This window comes from Crinia signifera, chromosome 2 (assembly GCF_055691185.1).
Source record: "Crinia signifera chromosome 2, ASM5569118v1, whole genome shotgun sequence".
Lineage (NCBI taxonomy): Eukaryota > Metazoa > Chordata > Amphibia > Anura > Myobatrachidae > Crinia > Crinia signifera.
Window position 1 is genome coordinate 392645941 of NC_139218.1, and position 15264 is coordinate 392661204.

Sequence of the window (15264 nt, forward strand, 5' to 3'; positions counted from 1 at the left end):
AACGATCACGGACCAGGCCCTGCACTGTAGCATGCTGAGGGCAGAGTTTGAAGACACTGTGCTCACCCCAGTACAGTTGGAGAATGAGAACACATTTCCCGCATTCCTATTGGTCGCCAGTTGAAGTCAGTTGTCTTGAATGCAAAGATATTTATTTACTCAAAAAGTCTTAAAAAGATTATGGGGGGTATTCAATGTCAGGGGTACCCCTGTCCCGTTCTCGCTTTGCTCGACGTGAACTCGGCAGTCGGGATTCAATGTCCCGGCCACCGAGCGGCGAGAAGGGGGCGTGGCCGCGAGTTGAGGATGGAAATAGATGAGCTCCGGCCGGGAGCTTGCCTATTTCCGGCTTTTCTCGGCAGAACGAGCCCGACAGCTTGTAGTGTCGGGCTCGTTCTGCGGAGAAACCCTGTTCAATGCTGTCGGGGAAGACAGCATTGAATAGGGCCCCGCAGCCATCTCCCCCGTCAGGAGATGGCTGCGGGAGGTCGACTGACATTAAATACCCCCCTAAGTCCATTTCTAGAGGTGCGCAGGACTATTCACAGCATACACGATTTTACAGACCATTCCACACTTCCAGAGGTCACAGATGTACACACTGAGGACCGAAGGCCTTCAACACACAATACCACAGGGGGTAGCTCCACCCTGGGCCTTTTAACCAATTTGGCTATCTCTCAAAATATAAATGCATACATATAACATTTGTTCGGGCAGCACGGACGGTGTAATGGTTAGCATTACTGCCTCATTGGTTTGATTACCACCATTGAGCTTACTGTATGGCGTTAGTATATTCTCCCTGTGCTTGCGTGGGTTTCCTCAGGGTGCTCCGTTGCGTCCCGTCTCCCACAACACAAAAATATACTGGTAGGCTAATTGGCTCCCAACAAATTAACCCTAGAATGTCTGTGTGTGCGTGTACATGTGGTAGGGAATATAGATTGTAAGCTCCACTGGGGCAGGGACTGATGTGAATGTTCAAATATTCTCTGTACAGCGCTGCGGAATATGTGTGCGCTATAAAAGAAACTCATAAATAAATAAACTGTCTGCCAGCCATCTGTATATGGTATTGTACAACGCAAGTACATTCATTTTGTTAAAACCGTAATTTCCAAAGCTGCCAATCCACCTAACCAGGAAACCTCCAGGCCCAAACAGCGGCTCAGCAGGTCACCTGACTGCCTAATAAAGGGGGCAAAGGTCACGTTTGCCTCGCCAACATCACAGCTGGGGATAATGATGCCCGGATAATGCAGATGACGACATTTCCAATTATAGCCGGCTTAACATCTACATCATTGATCGTTTGCAATGTTAAAAGCAAATTCTTCTGGTTTTTCTGTTGCCCAGTTTATATAGAGAGGGTGCACTAAGACGATCTATTATGGTAGGTAGCCCAGGCAGGGAGGATTCTGGGTCAGTAACAAGCACCAATCTCTGGGTCGTATATGGTATTGTGCGGTGTAGTTTATGTGTGGTGGAGAGTTCAGAAATAGAGCAGTATTCCTAACCGTGAAAGATAAAAGGTTGCTATGACGTACATCAGAGGGCAGAAAATATTCCCGCAGAAGCCAAACTTGATTGGAGGGTAACTAATGTAGGCGATAAAATGCCTTTTTGGTGTCCAATGACAGAATCCAAAAAGTGGCGTCCACATCTCTTGGTTTATTCAATGAATTTACAGTATCGGGGCTTCCCCTACTAACAGCATGAACCTCTCACTCAGAGCTGCGTTAATGAATACAAGGGAGTCAGATGCTTAAGATCATTGAGAAAGTACAAGATTCTCCTATCGGCTGGTTAGCACCCATATCATTGCCGAACTTGGTAGCACCCCCATATATATAGGTAGCGGTCAGCTGAGTGATGCCGTGTAAAATGTGAGAGAATCTGCTGTGAGGTCACCTATGTATCTGTCCCTGCCCCTCACATTCTGGGCCCAGATTCCTTGGCATCGTAAGCCACTCGCAACAAGTAAGGTTAGACTTAGTCTAACTGCAGTGGCAGAGTGGCACCGCGACCTACGTCCCAGCAATGTGGCGATTCCACTTCTAGAAGCAGAAGCGAGATGCGCACGACATAAAATACTGTCTGTATCTAAGACTCTCTCACCTGATGTGATCTCAGCAGGGACGGCCTCTTCTTTACATTGTTGGTAACTCATCCCCTCTCCCGGCTCAGCCTGTCATAGAAGGACATGTGTCACATACGTATCCCCCCCACACGTTACACAGGACATCTCTATAGGACACACACAGGGCGGGGACATGGGAATAACACAATATCCTGCACTGTGAGACATGTGAGGAAGCAGAGCTGGGAGAGGTCAGACCGGGTTCCCCTACCTGGGATGGGCAAAAAAATTGGAAGATGAGGTGTAATGCTGATAAATGTAAGGTTCTGCATCTTGGGAGATATAACCAGTGAGCTAGTTATAATCTAAGCGGGCGGCATTGGGGAAATCAGATCTGGAAAAGGATCTAGGAGTCCAAATTGACAACAAACTGGGGTGCAGTGTTCAGTGTCACGTAGCAACAAATAAAGCCAACAGGATACTGGCCTGTATAAGAAGGGATATGGAGACCAGGAACTCAAATGTAATTATGCCTCTGTACAAAGAACTGGTTTGACCACATCTAGAACGCGGAGTACAATTCTGGGCCCCGCACTATAAGAAGGACATCATAGAACTGGAAAAGGTCAAAAGAAAAGCATCTAAACTAATAAAGGGAATGGAGAAATTAAGCTATGAGGACAGATTGGACAATTTGGGATTGTTTGATTGCTTCAGAAGAGACGTTTAAGGGGGGACATGCTTAACATGTTCAAATATATCAGAGGCCAATATAAGGAACTGTCCAGCACCCTTGTTTCTTTTAGGGAGGACTCTAGGACACATGGGTATGGGTTAAGACTAGAGGAGAGATTTTGTTCCCTCAGAAGGAAAAACTTTTTTACGATCAGGGCAGTTAAATTGCGAATCTCTCTTCCTGAAGAGGTGGTGTCGGCAGATGGTGAGGTGGTGTCGGCAGATGGTGAGGTGGTGTCGGCAGATGGAGAGGTGGTGTCGCCAGACACAATAAAACACATTTAAATTAAGGTTGGACACACATCTACTGGGTAAAAACCTCCAGGGGTACAAACAACATTCACTTGTCTAAAATAATATTAGAGTACACAATTTATATAAAGGGATATAGCACATAAATGATACACTGTAACCAAAGGTTGGGCTTGATGGCGTATGTCTTTATTCAGCTTGAACTACTATGTAACCATGTACCTGATAATCCTGGCTGATCATCCTGTTCTCTTCTCCCATACACCCCGGAGTATAGAGAGGGGTCTCATATGGGTCTGCGGGATGTGTAGGATTACACCCACCTGCGGGAAGGGGCACACACATGTATCTGTATAAATGGTAATGCAAAAGAAGAACTCAGCCGACACAAACACATTATAGTGACGGATATGGCAGAGCAGGGATGCTAACCCAGGGGCAATTTCACATCCCCCCCCCAAAAAAAAAAAAAAAAAAAAAAGCCTAACCCCCCCACCAGCCGCCCCGCACATTTACTAACATGGGCGAGCAGCCGGGAGCAGGGGGAAGCCCAACCTCCAGACCACAGCATCCTGCGGTTAACATGGAGGTTGGGTGAGCGCACACAGCCTACGCTGCTGTCTGCTGTACTCTGCAGACAGCAGCAGAGAGGAGGGGAATGGATGCCTGTGTGCGGCATCTATTCAACTCACCGACGGGGGCCGCACAGGGGCAGCCCAGCAGCTTACCTTAGTGCTGGGCTTGACCCCAGCGCGGCGATCCCAGCGCTTGAAGATGATGTCATCTTCAAGCGCCGCTGCCCGTTTACACGGCGGGTGGACACCGCAGTGTAAATGGACCAAAATGATGGATCCAACCTGGCTTGGAACCTTGTTAAATACCGGGTCGGATCCGGGATTTTGGTGTAAAATGGGTATTACTGTGATGGGAAAAGGGATTGGTCAGGGATAACATTTATGTAACATAACATATACACCACATAAACAGTAATATATACCGTTGTGCTCATAAGTTTACATACCCTAGCAGAATGTGTGATTTCCTGGCCATTTGTCAGAGAATATGGATGATAACTCACAAACTTTTCTGTCACTCATGGTTAGTGGTTGGGTGAAGCCGTTTATTGTCAGACAACTGTGTTTACTCTTTTTAAATCATAATGACAACAGAAACTGCCCAAATGACCCTGATCAAAAGTGTTCATACCCCAGTTCTTAATAGCGGGTATTGTCCCCTTTAACATCAATGACAGCTTGAAGTCTTTTGTGGCAGTTGTGGATGAGGCTCTTTATTTTCTCAGATGGTAAAGCTGCCCATTCTTCTTGGCAAAAAGCCTCCAGTTCCTGTAATTCTTGGGCTGTCTTGCATGAACTGCACGTTTGAGATCTCCCCAGAGTGGCTCAACGATATTGAGGTCAGGAGACTGAGATGGCCACTCCAGAACCTTCACTTTATTCTGCTGTAGCCAATGACAGTCGACTTGGCCTTGTGTTTTGGATCATTGTCATGTTAGAACGTCCAAGTACGTCCCATGCGCAGCTTCCGGGCTGATGAGTGCAAACTTTCCTCCAGTATTTTCTGATAACATGCTGCAATCATCTTGCCATCAATTTTGACCAAGTTTCCAGTGCCTTTGTACAGTATCTCACACATCCCCAAAACATCAGCGATCCACCTCCATGTTTCACAGTAGGAATGGTGTACCTTTCATCATAGGCCTTGTTGACTCCTCTCCAAATGTAACCTTTATGGTTGTGGCCAAAAAGTTCAATTTTGGTCTCATCACTCCAAATGACTTTGTTCCATAAGTTTTGAGGCTTGTCTCTGTGCTGTTTGAAGTATTCAAACTTAGTACAGGTCGAGTATCCCGTATCCGAATATCCGTTATCCGAATTATTCCGAAATACGGACATTCCAGAAAGTGAAAAATTTTTTTTTTTTTGCTAAAAACTCACTGGGGACATTTGTAACAGCATCACTGGGGACATGATATGTAACTGGCACTATATATGTGCAAGACAATGATTGCTTGGCATTCAAATTCAGTGCTGAGGTAGTACACACATTTTGTTTCACGTTTTGAAACCTTGTTTTTTTAACAATTAAAATATATTTGTGTGTATTTTATGTGGTAATAAAATATATTTGTGTGTATATTATGTGTTTATACAGCATAAATGCAAGATACTTCAAAATACATCATTGAAATATTAAAATATTCCGAAATACGGAATAATCCGTTATCCAAAATTCTCCTGGTCCCGAGCATTTTGGATAAGGGATACTCAACCTGTATAGGGAAAAGGGGAAAGGGAGATGTTAGGGGTCCGTACACACCTATTAGGACAAAGATCCCCAATAAAATATTGGGAATAAGTTTTGGGTCGCCTTATTTTCATATTTTGGCAGTGGGTGCTATCCAGGCAATATAATGAAGACAATAACAAGATAGAGAAAGAATTGCACTATGGATGCACACCAAAAGAGAGAAGGAAAAACAATTATGTTATTTTGGAGGGAATAATCTCAAGATATTAAAATTTAACTTTTATTGGTATTTAAACTAAAAAGAAGAGAGAAGAATCCTGCGTCGATTTTTTAATATATAGAACCACACAGGATAATCCCCTTCTGGTCCTTGTGAAAATTTCGAGAGTTTAAAAAGACTTTAAACATACATACACATAACACATATTGGTGGTGTGCAAAAGCACAAAAGAGAGAAAAGTGATATTTAGGGATAAAAAGTTCCCCTTATGCTGGCTACAAAGAATACTGTGAATTTATGTTGTAGTATTATTTTGGGTTCAATTCCCATCAGAAAAGGTGTTGTATTTTCTCCTTTCTTTAGGGGTTTTAATTCCCACTCTTCAAGGATTTGTTGTGTATGTACAACTGTCAGTATTTTAGATCGCTTTTTGTAGGTAATGGTGTATTACAGAGTCACATGCGTTTTATTCATCAAGGTGGCTGTTTTTTATATGTTCATTTCACCTATGCAGTTCCTATTTCAGCATGTCACAGGTGAACCATTTATTAGGTATTTTAGCTCTCTCTCACGGGGCCACTAATACCAATAAAAATGTATGATCACAGTATCGATTCCAAAATTTCCCTGTGCTGTTATAGCGTCTGCATACTATCAATGTGCCACTTTTGCCTGGAATTTATACTGGGTGAAATGGGTACCAGGTATTTGATTCTCTACTTGTTACTCCACCTCCCTTTGGGTAATAATTACCAATCAATGGATGTTTGGAGTATGTCACAGGTGAACCATTTATTGGGTATTTGGGCTCTCTCTCACAGGGCCACTAATACTACTCAAAATGTATTATCGCAGTATTGATTTCAAATTCACCTATGCAATTTACAATACCTGCGTGCTATTAGTAAGCCACTTTGCCTAGATTTTATATTGGAGGGAGTGGGTACCCGGTAATTAATTCTCCACTGGTTACCCCACCTCCCTTTGGGTTATTATTACCAATCAGTAAATATGGTACTTGTGTACTATCACGGCTCCCATCTCATTGCATACCATAAGGCTTAAGATGGTATGCAATGAGATGAGATGTGCTGCGATGGGACCCGATCTTATACAATTTAAAATTGTATACCATTGTAAATGGCATACGATGAGATGAGATTTTTAATTGTATAAGCACCCTAATGGGTGCTTACAATGTTAAATGCACCCCCACTATCAACGCCAACCCAAAGCGTGGCGAGCGCAGCGGTACGCGTCCTCCAACCTTTTCATACCCCCACTATCCATGTCGGCGTGGAGTTTATTTTATATAGTGTGGCGAGCGCAGCGAGCCCGAAGCGTGGCGAGCGCAGCGAGCCCCGCATGGGGACGCGTAATACATGTAAAGTATTACGCAGGGCTCGCTGCGCTCGCCACGCTTAGGGCTCGGTGGCTCGCTGCGCTCGCCACACTATATAAAATCAACTCCACGCCGACATGGATAGTGGGGGTATGAAAAGGTCGGAGGACGCGTACCGCTGCGCTCGCCATGCTTCAGGTTGGCGTTGATAGTGGGGGTGGTGTGGGGGTGCATTTAACATTGTAAGCACCCATTAGGGTGCTTATACAATTAAAAATCTTATAGGGGGGCCAATTGACCTTGAAAGCACCCATTAGTGTGCTTATACAATTTAAAATCTCATCTCATCTCATCGTATGCCATATACAATGGTATACAATTTTAAATTGTATAAGATCCCATAAGATGGAAATCGTGGGAGCCGTGATAATACACAAGTACCGTAAATATTTTTGAGAAGGTACATGTCAGTAACTCTGTAAATACCTAATACTGATATTTTTCCTGTATAGGGTTAAATATCTATTAAAACCTTTACTGTGCCTTTTTATCTGGGGCTAATACTGACAGGTTTGAGATAGTAGCTGGTTTCCCTGTATAGGGTTAAGTCTCTACAAACACCTTAAATGTATCTCCCTATCTAGGGCTTCACTGTCTACAAACATATTTCACAGTAACATTGTTTCATTATTGGTACATTTCAATATGGTTAGAAACATTTGTAGCCAGCTAGAGGCTGACACGTGTTTCACAAGTTAGCTTCCTCAGAGCCACAAGCCGAGGGTCTCCTGCTGACAGTATTTATTGATATAGTTCAGCCAATCGTTCGGCTGGTAGGTGTCACATGTAATCTTTTGGCAAATGGGTTTGTACGCCATTTGCCAAAATTGCGGATACTATTTCCGCCCTTTCTCCTTGCGTGCCGGCGTATGACGTCATCCGCCCGGTCACGTGATGTGTTTTAGCCTATCGCGGCTTTTCTTTGCCGCAACTCGGAAGTTCCGGGCTTGACTGTAGCGCCCCAGACTCTGTGTATTAAATACTCTGGTTTTAACTTTTATTTAGTTGGCTTTTATATTACAGTCTTCACATGTTTATTCTCACTGTTAATAAAACGTTCTCCACTCCTGTACTCAAGATTTTTTGGAGTGATTTTGTTAGGAGAAACTGCTCCGGTTCGTCTCAGATTATTGCTTTATTCTTATTCGGGTCCTATTGTCCCCGGAATCTGTATGAGTTTCTTTTCTACTGCATAGCTTCTATCTGGAGTGTATGAATGTTACCCCGAACTCTGTATTTTAATAAAGAGTTTCTTTCACTGTCGTATTTAATTTGAGATTTCATCCTTCACCTGAGGTTTATACATTAGTTATTACTAATTCCATTAATATTAGGAGAGTAAATGATTGAGCATATTATTACTTATGTAGATTAAGGAAATTAGCGTTATCTGATTTTGCTATACACATTTAGGGTTTCCAATCCCCGGAATCTGGATACTCTATTAATTCTCTCTTATTTTTCCATATATTTCAAATGGATATGGTAGGTACGTTTAATCTGGAATTGGGATATTATAATGACGTAGTAGTATCGAAGGTTCGAAAGTAATCCATATGACTAGTTGTATTTATTAAATGTTTTAATTGTTTTCATAAATTATGGTAAGGGTAGACATTAATTAATACTAGTTATATCAGAAGTATGAAAGGTTTTTTGATTAATTGTAATGGAGAAATAGAGGAGTTCTAATGGAATTCATTTTGATACTAATTGTGTATTGTATATATAGGTATATTGTGGTTTCAACTTTATTCTGACCAATGGAATTATTTTTGATACTAATTGTGTATTGTATATATAGGTATATTGTGGTTTCAACTTTATTCTGACCAATAAATATTGGTTTTGAATACAAAATAATAATTATTGGGTATATGTGTTATGAACATATTTTAGTGTGGATTTCTTGAACATGATAATATATGGTGAGGAAATAAGATAAGAGGTGATATCAAAATTAAGTGAACAGTGAGTAGTGAGAGGAAGAAAAAAAGGGGAGGTTTTTGGGTGAAAGTGGAGGTTTTCCACTTTCACCCAAAAACCTCCCTCCCCCTTTTTTTCTTCCTCTCACTACTCACTGTTCACTTAATTTTTATATCACCTCTTATCTTATTTCCTCACCATATATTATCATGTTCAAGAAATCCACACTGAAATATGTTCATAATGTTCAATATTTATTGGTCAGAATAAAGTTGAAACCACAATACACCTATATATACACACAATACACAACTAGTATCAAAATGAATTCCATTGGTCAGAATAAAGTTGAAACCACAATATACCTATATATACACAATACACAATTAGTATCAAAAAGAATTCCATTGGTCAGAATAAAGTTGAAACCACAATATACCTATATATACAATACACAATTAGTATCAAAATGAATTCCATTAGAACTCCTCTATTTCTCCATTACAATGAATCAAAAAACCTTTCATACTTCTGATATAACTAGTATTAATTAAGGTCTACCCTTACCATAATTTATGAAAACAATTAAAACATTTAATAAATACAACTAGTCATATGGATTACTTTCGAACCTTCGATACTACTACGTCATTATAATATCCCAATTCCAGATTAAACGGACCTACCATATCCATTTGAAATATCTGGAAAAATAAGAGAGAATTAATAGAGTATCCAGATTCCGGGGATTAGAAACCCTAAATGTGCATAGCAAAATCAGATAACGCTGATTTCCTTAATCTACATAAGTAATAATATGCTCAATCATTTACTCTCCTAATATTAATGGAATTAGTAATAGATAATGTATAAACCTCAGGTGATAGATGAAATCTCAAATGAAATACGACAGTGAAAGAAACTCTTTATTAAAATACAGAGTTCGGGGTAACATTCATACACTCCAGATAGAAGCTATACAGTAAAAAGAAACTCATACAGATTCCGGGGACAAAAGGACCCGAATAAGAATAAAGCAATAATCTGAGACGAACCGGAGCAGTTTCTCCTAACAAAATCACTCCAAACAATCTTGAGTACAGGAGTGGAGAACGTTTTATTAACAGTGAGAATAAACAGGTGAGGACTGTAATATAAAAGCCAACTAAATAAAAGTTAAAACCAAAGAGTATTTAATACACAGAGTCCGGGGCGCTACAGTCAAGCCCGGAACTTCCGGGTTGCGGCAAAGAATAGCCGCGATAGGCTAAAACACATCACGTGACCGGGCGGATGACGTCATACGCCGGCACGCAAGGAGAAAGGGTGGAAATAGCATCCGCAACTTGGGCAAATGGCGTACAAACCCATTTGCCAAAAGATTACATGTGACACCTACCAGCCGAACGATTGCCTGAGTGATATCAATAAATACTATCAGCAGGAGACCCTCGGCTTGCGGCTCTGAGGAAGCTAACTTGTGAAACACGTGTCAGCCTCTAGCTGGCTACAAATGTTTCTAACCATATTGAAATGTACCAATAATGAAACAATGTTACTGTGAAATATGTTTGTAGACAGTGAAGCCCTAGATAGGGAGATACATTTAAGGTGTTTGTAGAGACTTAACCCTATACAGGGAAACCAGCTACTATCTCAAACCTGTCAGTATTAGCCCCAGATAAAGAGGCACAGTAAAGATTTGAATAGATATTTAACCCTATACAGGAAAAATATCAGTATTAGGTATTTACAGAGTTACTGACATGTACCTTATCAAAAATATTTACTGATTGGTAATGATAACCCAAAGGGAGGTGGGGTAACCAGTGGAGAATTACCAGGTACCCACTCCCTCCAATATAAAATCTAGGCAAAGTGGCTTACTAATAGCACGCAGGTATTGTAAATTGCATAGATGAATTTGAAATCAATACTGCGATAATACATTTGAGTAGTATTAGTGGCCCTGTGAGAGAGAGCCCAAATACCCAATAAATGGTTCACCTGTGACATACTTCAAACATCCATTGATTGGTAATTATTACCCAAAGGGAGGTGGAGTAACAAGTAGAGAATCAAATACCTGGTACCCATTTCACCCAGTATAAATTCCAGGCAAAAGTGGCACATTGAATGCAGACGCTATAACAGCACAGGGAAATTTTGGAATCAATACTGTGATAATACATTTTTATTGGTATTAGTGGCCCCGTGAGAGAGAGCTAAAATACCTAATAAATGGTTCACCTGTGACATGCTGAAATAGGAACTGCATAGGTGAAATGAGCATATAAAACAACAGCCACCTTGATGAATAAAACGCATGTGACTCTGTAATACACCATTATTACCTACAAAAAGCGATCTAAAATACTGACAGTTGTACATACACAACAAATCCTTGAAGAGTGGGAATTAAAACCCCTAAAGAAAGGAGAAAATACAAAACCTTTTCTGATGGGAATTGAACCCAAAATAATACTACAACATAAATTCACAGTATTCTTTGTAGCCAGCATAAGGGGAACTTTTTATCCCTAAATATCACTTTTCTCTCTTTTGTGCTTTTGCACACCACCAATATGTGTTATGTGTATGTATGTTTAAAGTCTTTTTAAACTCTCGAAATTTTCACAAGGACCAGAAGGAGATTATCATGTTTGGTTCTATATATTAAAAAATCGACGCAGGATTCTTCTCTCTTCTTTTTAGTTTAAATACCAATAAAAGTTAAATTTTAATATCTTGAGATTATTCCCTCCAAAATAAAATATTTTTTTTTCCTTCTCTCTTTTGGTGTGCATCCATAGTGCAAATCTTTCTCTATCTTGTTCCTGTTTGGAGAATTGTAAGCGGGATGCTTTGTGGCATTTGCGTAGTAATGGCTTTCTTCTGGTGACGACCATGCAGCCCATTGTTCTTCACATACCTCCTTATTGTGCATCTTGGAACAACCACACCACTTTTTTTCAGAAAGTCCTGTATTTCAGCTGACGCTATTTGTGGATTTTTCTTTGCATCCCGAACAATTTTTCTGGCAGATGTGGCTGAAATTGTTATTGGTCTACCTGACCATGATTTGGTTTCCACAAAATCCCTAATTTTTCACTTCTTAATTAGAGTTTGAACACTGCTGATTGGCATTCTCAATTGCTTGGATATCTTTTTATATCCCTTTCCTGTTTTATACAGTTCAATTACCTTATCCCAGAGATCATTTGGCAATTCTTTTGCTTTCCCCATAACTCAGAATCCAGACACGTCAGTGCAGCACTGGATGAAAGATGCAAGGGTCTTTCAGGAGACCAGAAACTCACTGACCTTTTATACACACACACACTGATTACAAGCAAACAGATCACAGGTGAGGATAGTTACCTTTAGTAGCCATTTAAACCCTTTTGTGTCAACTTGTGTGCATGTTATCAGGCCAAAATCTTCAGGGTATGTAAATTTTTGAACAGGGTCATTTGGGTAGTTTCTGTTGTCATTATGATTTAAAAAGAGTAAACGGTACTTGTTTCCTAGCACGGCCACAACGATTTAGATCGTTGTGGTCGTAAGATAAAAAATCGGATCGATCGCATCGCATGCGATTTGGTCGCATGCGATGCGACCGATCCGACCGACCGATTTTTCACCCGATTTTTTTTTTTTTTTTTCACCTGATTATTTTCAATTGCCCCCCCAAATGTTACTAAGTGGGCTAGACCCCACGATAGACGTCAACCCGAAGCGTGGCGAGCGCAGCGAGCCCGCGAGGGGCGGCGGTGCGCGTCCTCCGACCTTTTCATTCCCCTACTATCCACTAGGGCGTGGAGTGAGAATAGAATAGTGTGGCGAGCGCAGCGAGCCACCGAGCCCGAAGCGTGGCGAGCGCAGCGAGCCCCGCGAGGGGACGCGTATAACTTCACAGGTATACGCGTCCCCTCGCGGGGCTCGCTGCGCTCGCCACGCTTCGGGCTCGGTGGCTCGCTGCGCTCGCCACACTATTCTATTCTCACTCCACGCCCTAGTGGATAGTAGGGGAATGAAAAGGTCGGAGGACGCGCACCGCCGCCCCTCGCGGGCTCGCTGCGCTCGCCACGCTTCGGGTTGACGTCTATCGTGGGGTCATGGCGGGCACATAAAAAATGTGAAATGGGTCATATTGGCCCATTTCACCTTTTTTATCATTTTTCCCTATGTGAGATGGACTTAATCAAGTCCATCTCATCTTGTGCCATTATAATGGCACAAGACCGACAAGATCCTCCCGATTTCAATGTTAAAAGATTTTTTAACATTGAAGTCTATGGAAAAATCGGGTCAATCGGTCGGTCGCATCGCGGCCGATTTTAATTGGTCGCGACCGACCGATTGACCCGATTTCTGTCAATCAAAGGGAAAAAATTGTAAAAAATCGGCCACATCGTGAGGATCGTGTCCCTTAATTAAGAGCCACGATCACTCACGATTGTGGCCGTTCTAGGAAACAAGTACCGAGTAAACACAGTTGTTTGACAATAAATGGGTGAAAGAAAAGTTTGTGAGTTATCATTCATATTCTCTGATAAATGGCCAGAAAATAACAAATTCTGCTAGGGTATGCAAATTTATGAGCACAATACAGCAATATTGTATCCCCAGAGCGTCTGCGTCACTCACCTGGGCTGATCTCAGCAGGAACGGCCTCTTCCTTACACTGCTGGTGATAGATCACGGCTTCTGGCTCAGCCTGTCATACAAGGACATGTGTCACATACGTGTCCCAACCACACATTACACGGAACATCTCAATAGGACTCACACACAGAGCGGGGACATGGGAATAACACAATATCCTGCACTGTGAGAAGCAGATGTACAAGGAGAAGAGGTCAGAGCAGGTTCCTCTACCTGATATTCCTGTGTCACTGTCCTGTTCTCTTCCTCTATACAGCCCGGAGAGTACAGAGGGGTCTCACAGGGGTCTGCGGGATTTCTAGCGCTGTGCCCACCTGCGGGGAATGGGTACAGAGCATTACATTACAGTAGGTATAGTTATTCTATGTACAGCCCGGAGAGTACAGAGGGAACTCACAGGGGTCTGCGGGATTTCTAGCGCTGCGCCCACCTGCGGGGAATGGGTACAGAGCATTACATTACAGTAGGTATAGTTATTCTATGTACAGCCCGGAGAGTACAGAGGGGTCTCAAAGGGGTCTGCGGGATTTCTAGTGCTGCGCCCACCTGCAGGGAATGTGTACAGAGCATTACATTACAGTAGGTATAGTTATTCTATGTACAGCCCGGAGAGTACAGAGGGGTCTCAAAGGGGTCTGCGGGATTTCTAGTGCTGCGCCCACCTGCGGGGAATGGGTACAGAGCATTACATTACAGTAGGTATAGTTATTCTATATACAGCCCGGAGAGTACAGAGGGGTCTCACAGGGGTCTGCGGGATTTCTAGTGCTGCGCCCACCTGCGGGGAATGGGTACAGAGCATTACATTACAGTAGGTATAGTTATTCTATATACAACCCGGAGAGTACAGAGGGGTCTCACAGGAGTCTGCGGGATTTCTAGCACTGCGCCCACCTGCGGGGAATGGGTACAGAGCATTACATTACAGTAGGTATAGTTATTCTATGTACAGCCCGGAGAGTACAGAGGGGTCTCACAGGGGTCTGCGGGATTTCTAGCGCTGCGCCCACCTGCGGGGAATGGGTACAGAGCATTACATTACAGTAGGTATAGTTATTCTATATACAGCCCGGAGAGTACAGAGGGATCTCACAGGGGTCTGCGGGATTTCTAGTGCTGCACCCACCTGCGGGGAATGGGTACAGAGCATTACATTACAGTAGGTATAGTTATTCTATATACAGCCCGGAGAGTACAGAGGGGTCTCACAGGGGTCTGCGGGATTTCTAGTGCTGCGCCCACCTGCAGGGAATAGGTACAGAGCATTACATTACAGTAGGTATAGTTATTCTATATACAGCCCGGAGAGTACAGAGCGATCTCACAGGGGGTCTGCGGGATTTCTAGCACTGCGCCCACCTGCAGGGAATGGGTACAGAGCATTACATTACAGTAGGTATAGTTATTCTATATACAGCCCGGAGAGTACAGAGGGGTCTCACAGGGGTCTGCAGGATTTCTAGCACTGCGCCCACCTGCGGGGAATGGGTACAGAGCATTACATTACAGTAGGAATAGTTATTCTATGTACAGCCCGGAGAGTACAGAGGGGTCTCACAGGGGTCTGCGGGATTTCTAGCGCTGCGCCCACCTGCGGGGAATGGGTACAGAGCATTACATTACAGTAGGTATAGTTATTCTATATACAGCCCGGAGAGTACAGACGGGTCTCACAGGGGTCTGAGGAATTTCTAGCGCTGCGCCCACCTG

At 42.7% G+C, this 15264-nt stretch overlaps 1 protein-coding gene across 8 annotated transcripts in view; it reads right to left on the reverse strand.

The window, feature by feature from the left end:
• Positions 1-15264, reverse strand: part of LOC146058238 (uncharacterized) — a 232965-nt gene that overhangs the window by 143054 nt on the left and 74647 nt on the right. For 4 of the 8 annotated variants that reach the window (XM_083170407.1, XM_083170408.1, XM_083170406.1 and 1 more), the window contains exons 10-13: positions 13768-13868; positions 13537-13606; positions 3293-3393; positions 2122-2191 (exon numbers count right to left, since the gene is read on the reverse strand). The exons of 1 other annotated variant lie outside the window; for it this stretch is intronic. In XM_083170407.1, the coding sequence (XP_083026533.1) occupies positions 2122-2191; positions 3293-3393; positions 13537-13606; positions 13768-13868 (342 nt within the window). The remainder of the gene's footprint in view (positions 1-2121; positions 2192-3292; positions 3394-13536; positions 13607-13767; positions 13869-15264) is intronic. 3 more of the 8 variants (XM_083170401.1, XM_083170400.1, XM_083170402.1) reach the window with 1 other exon arrangement.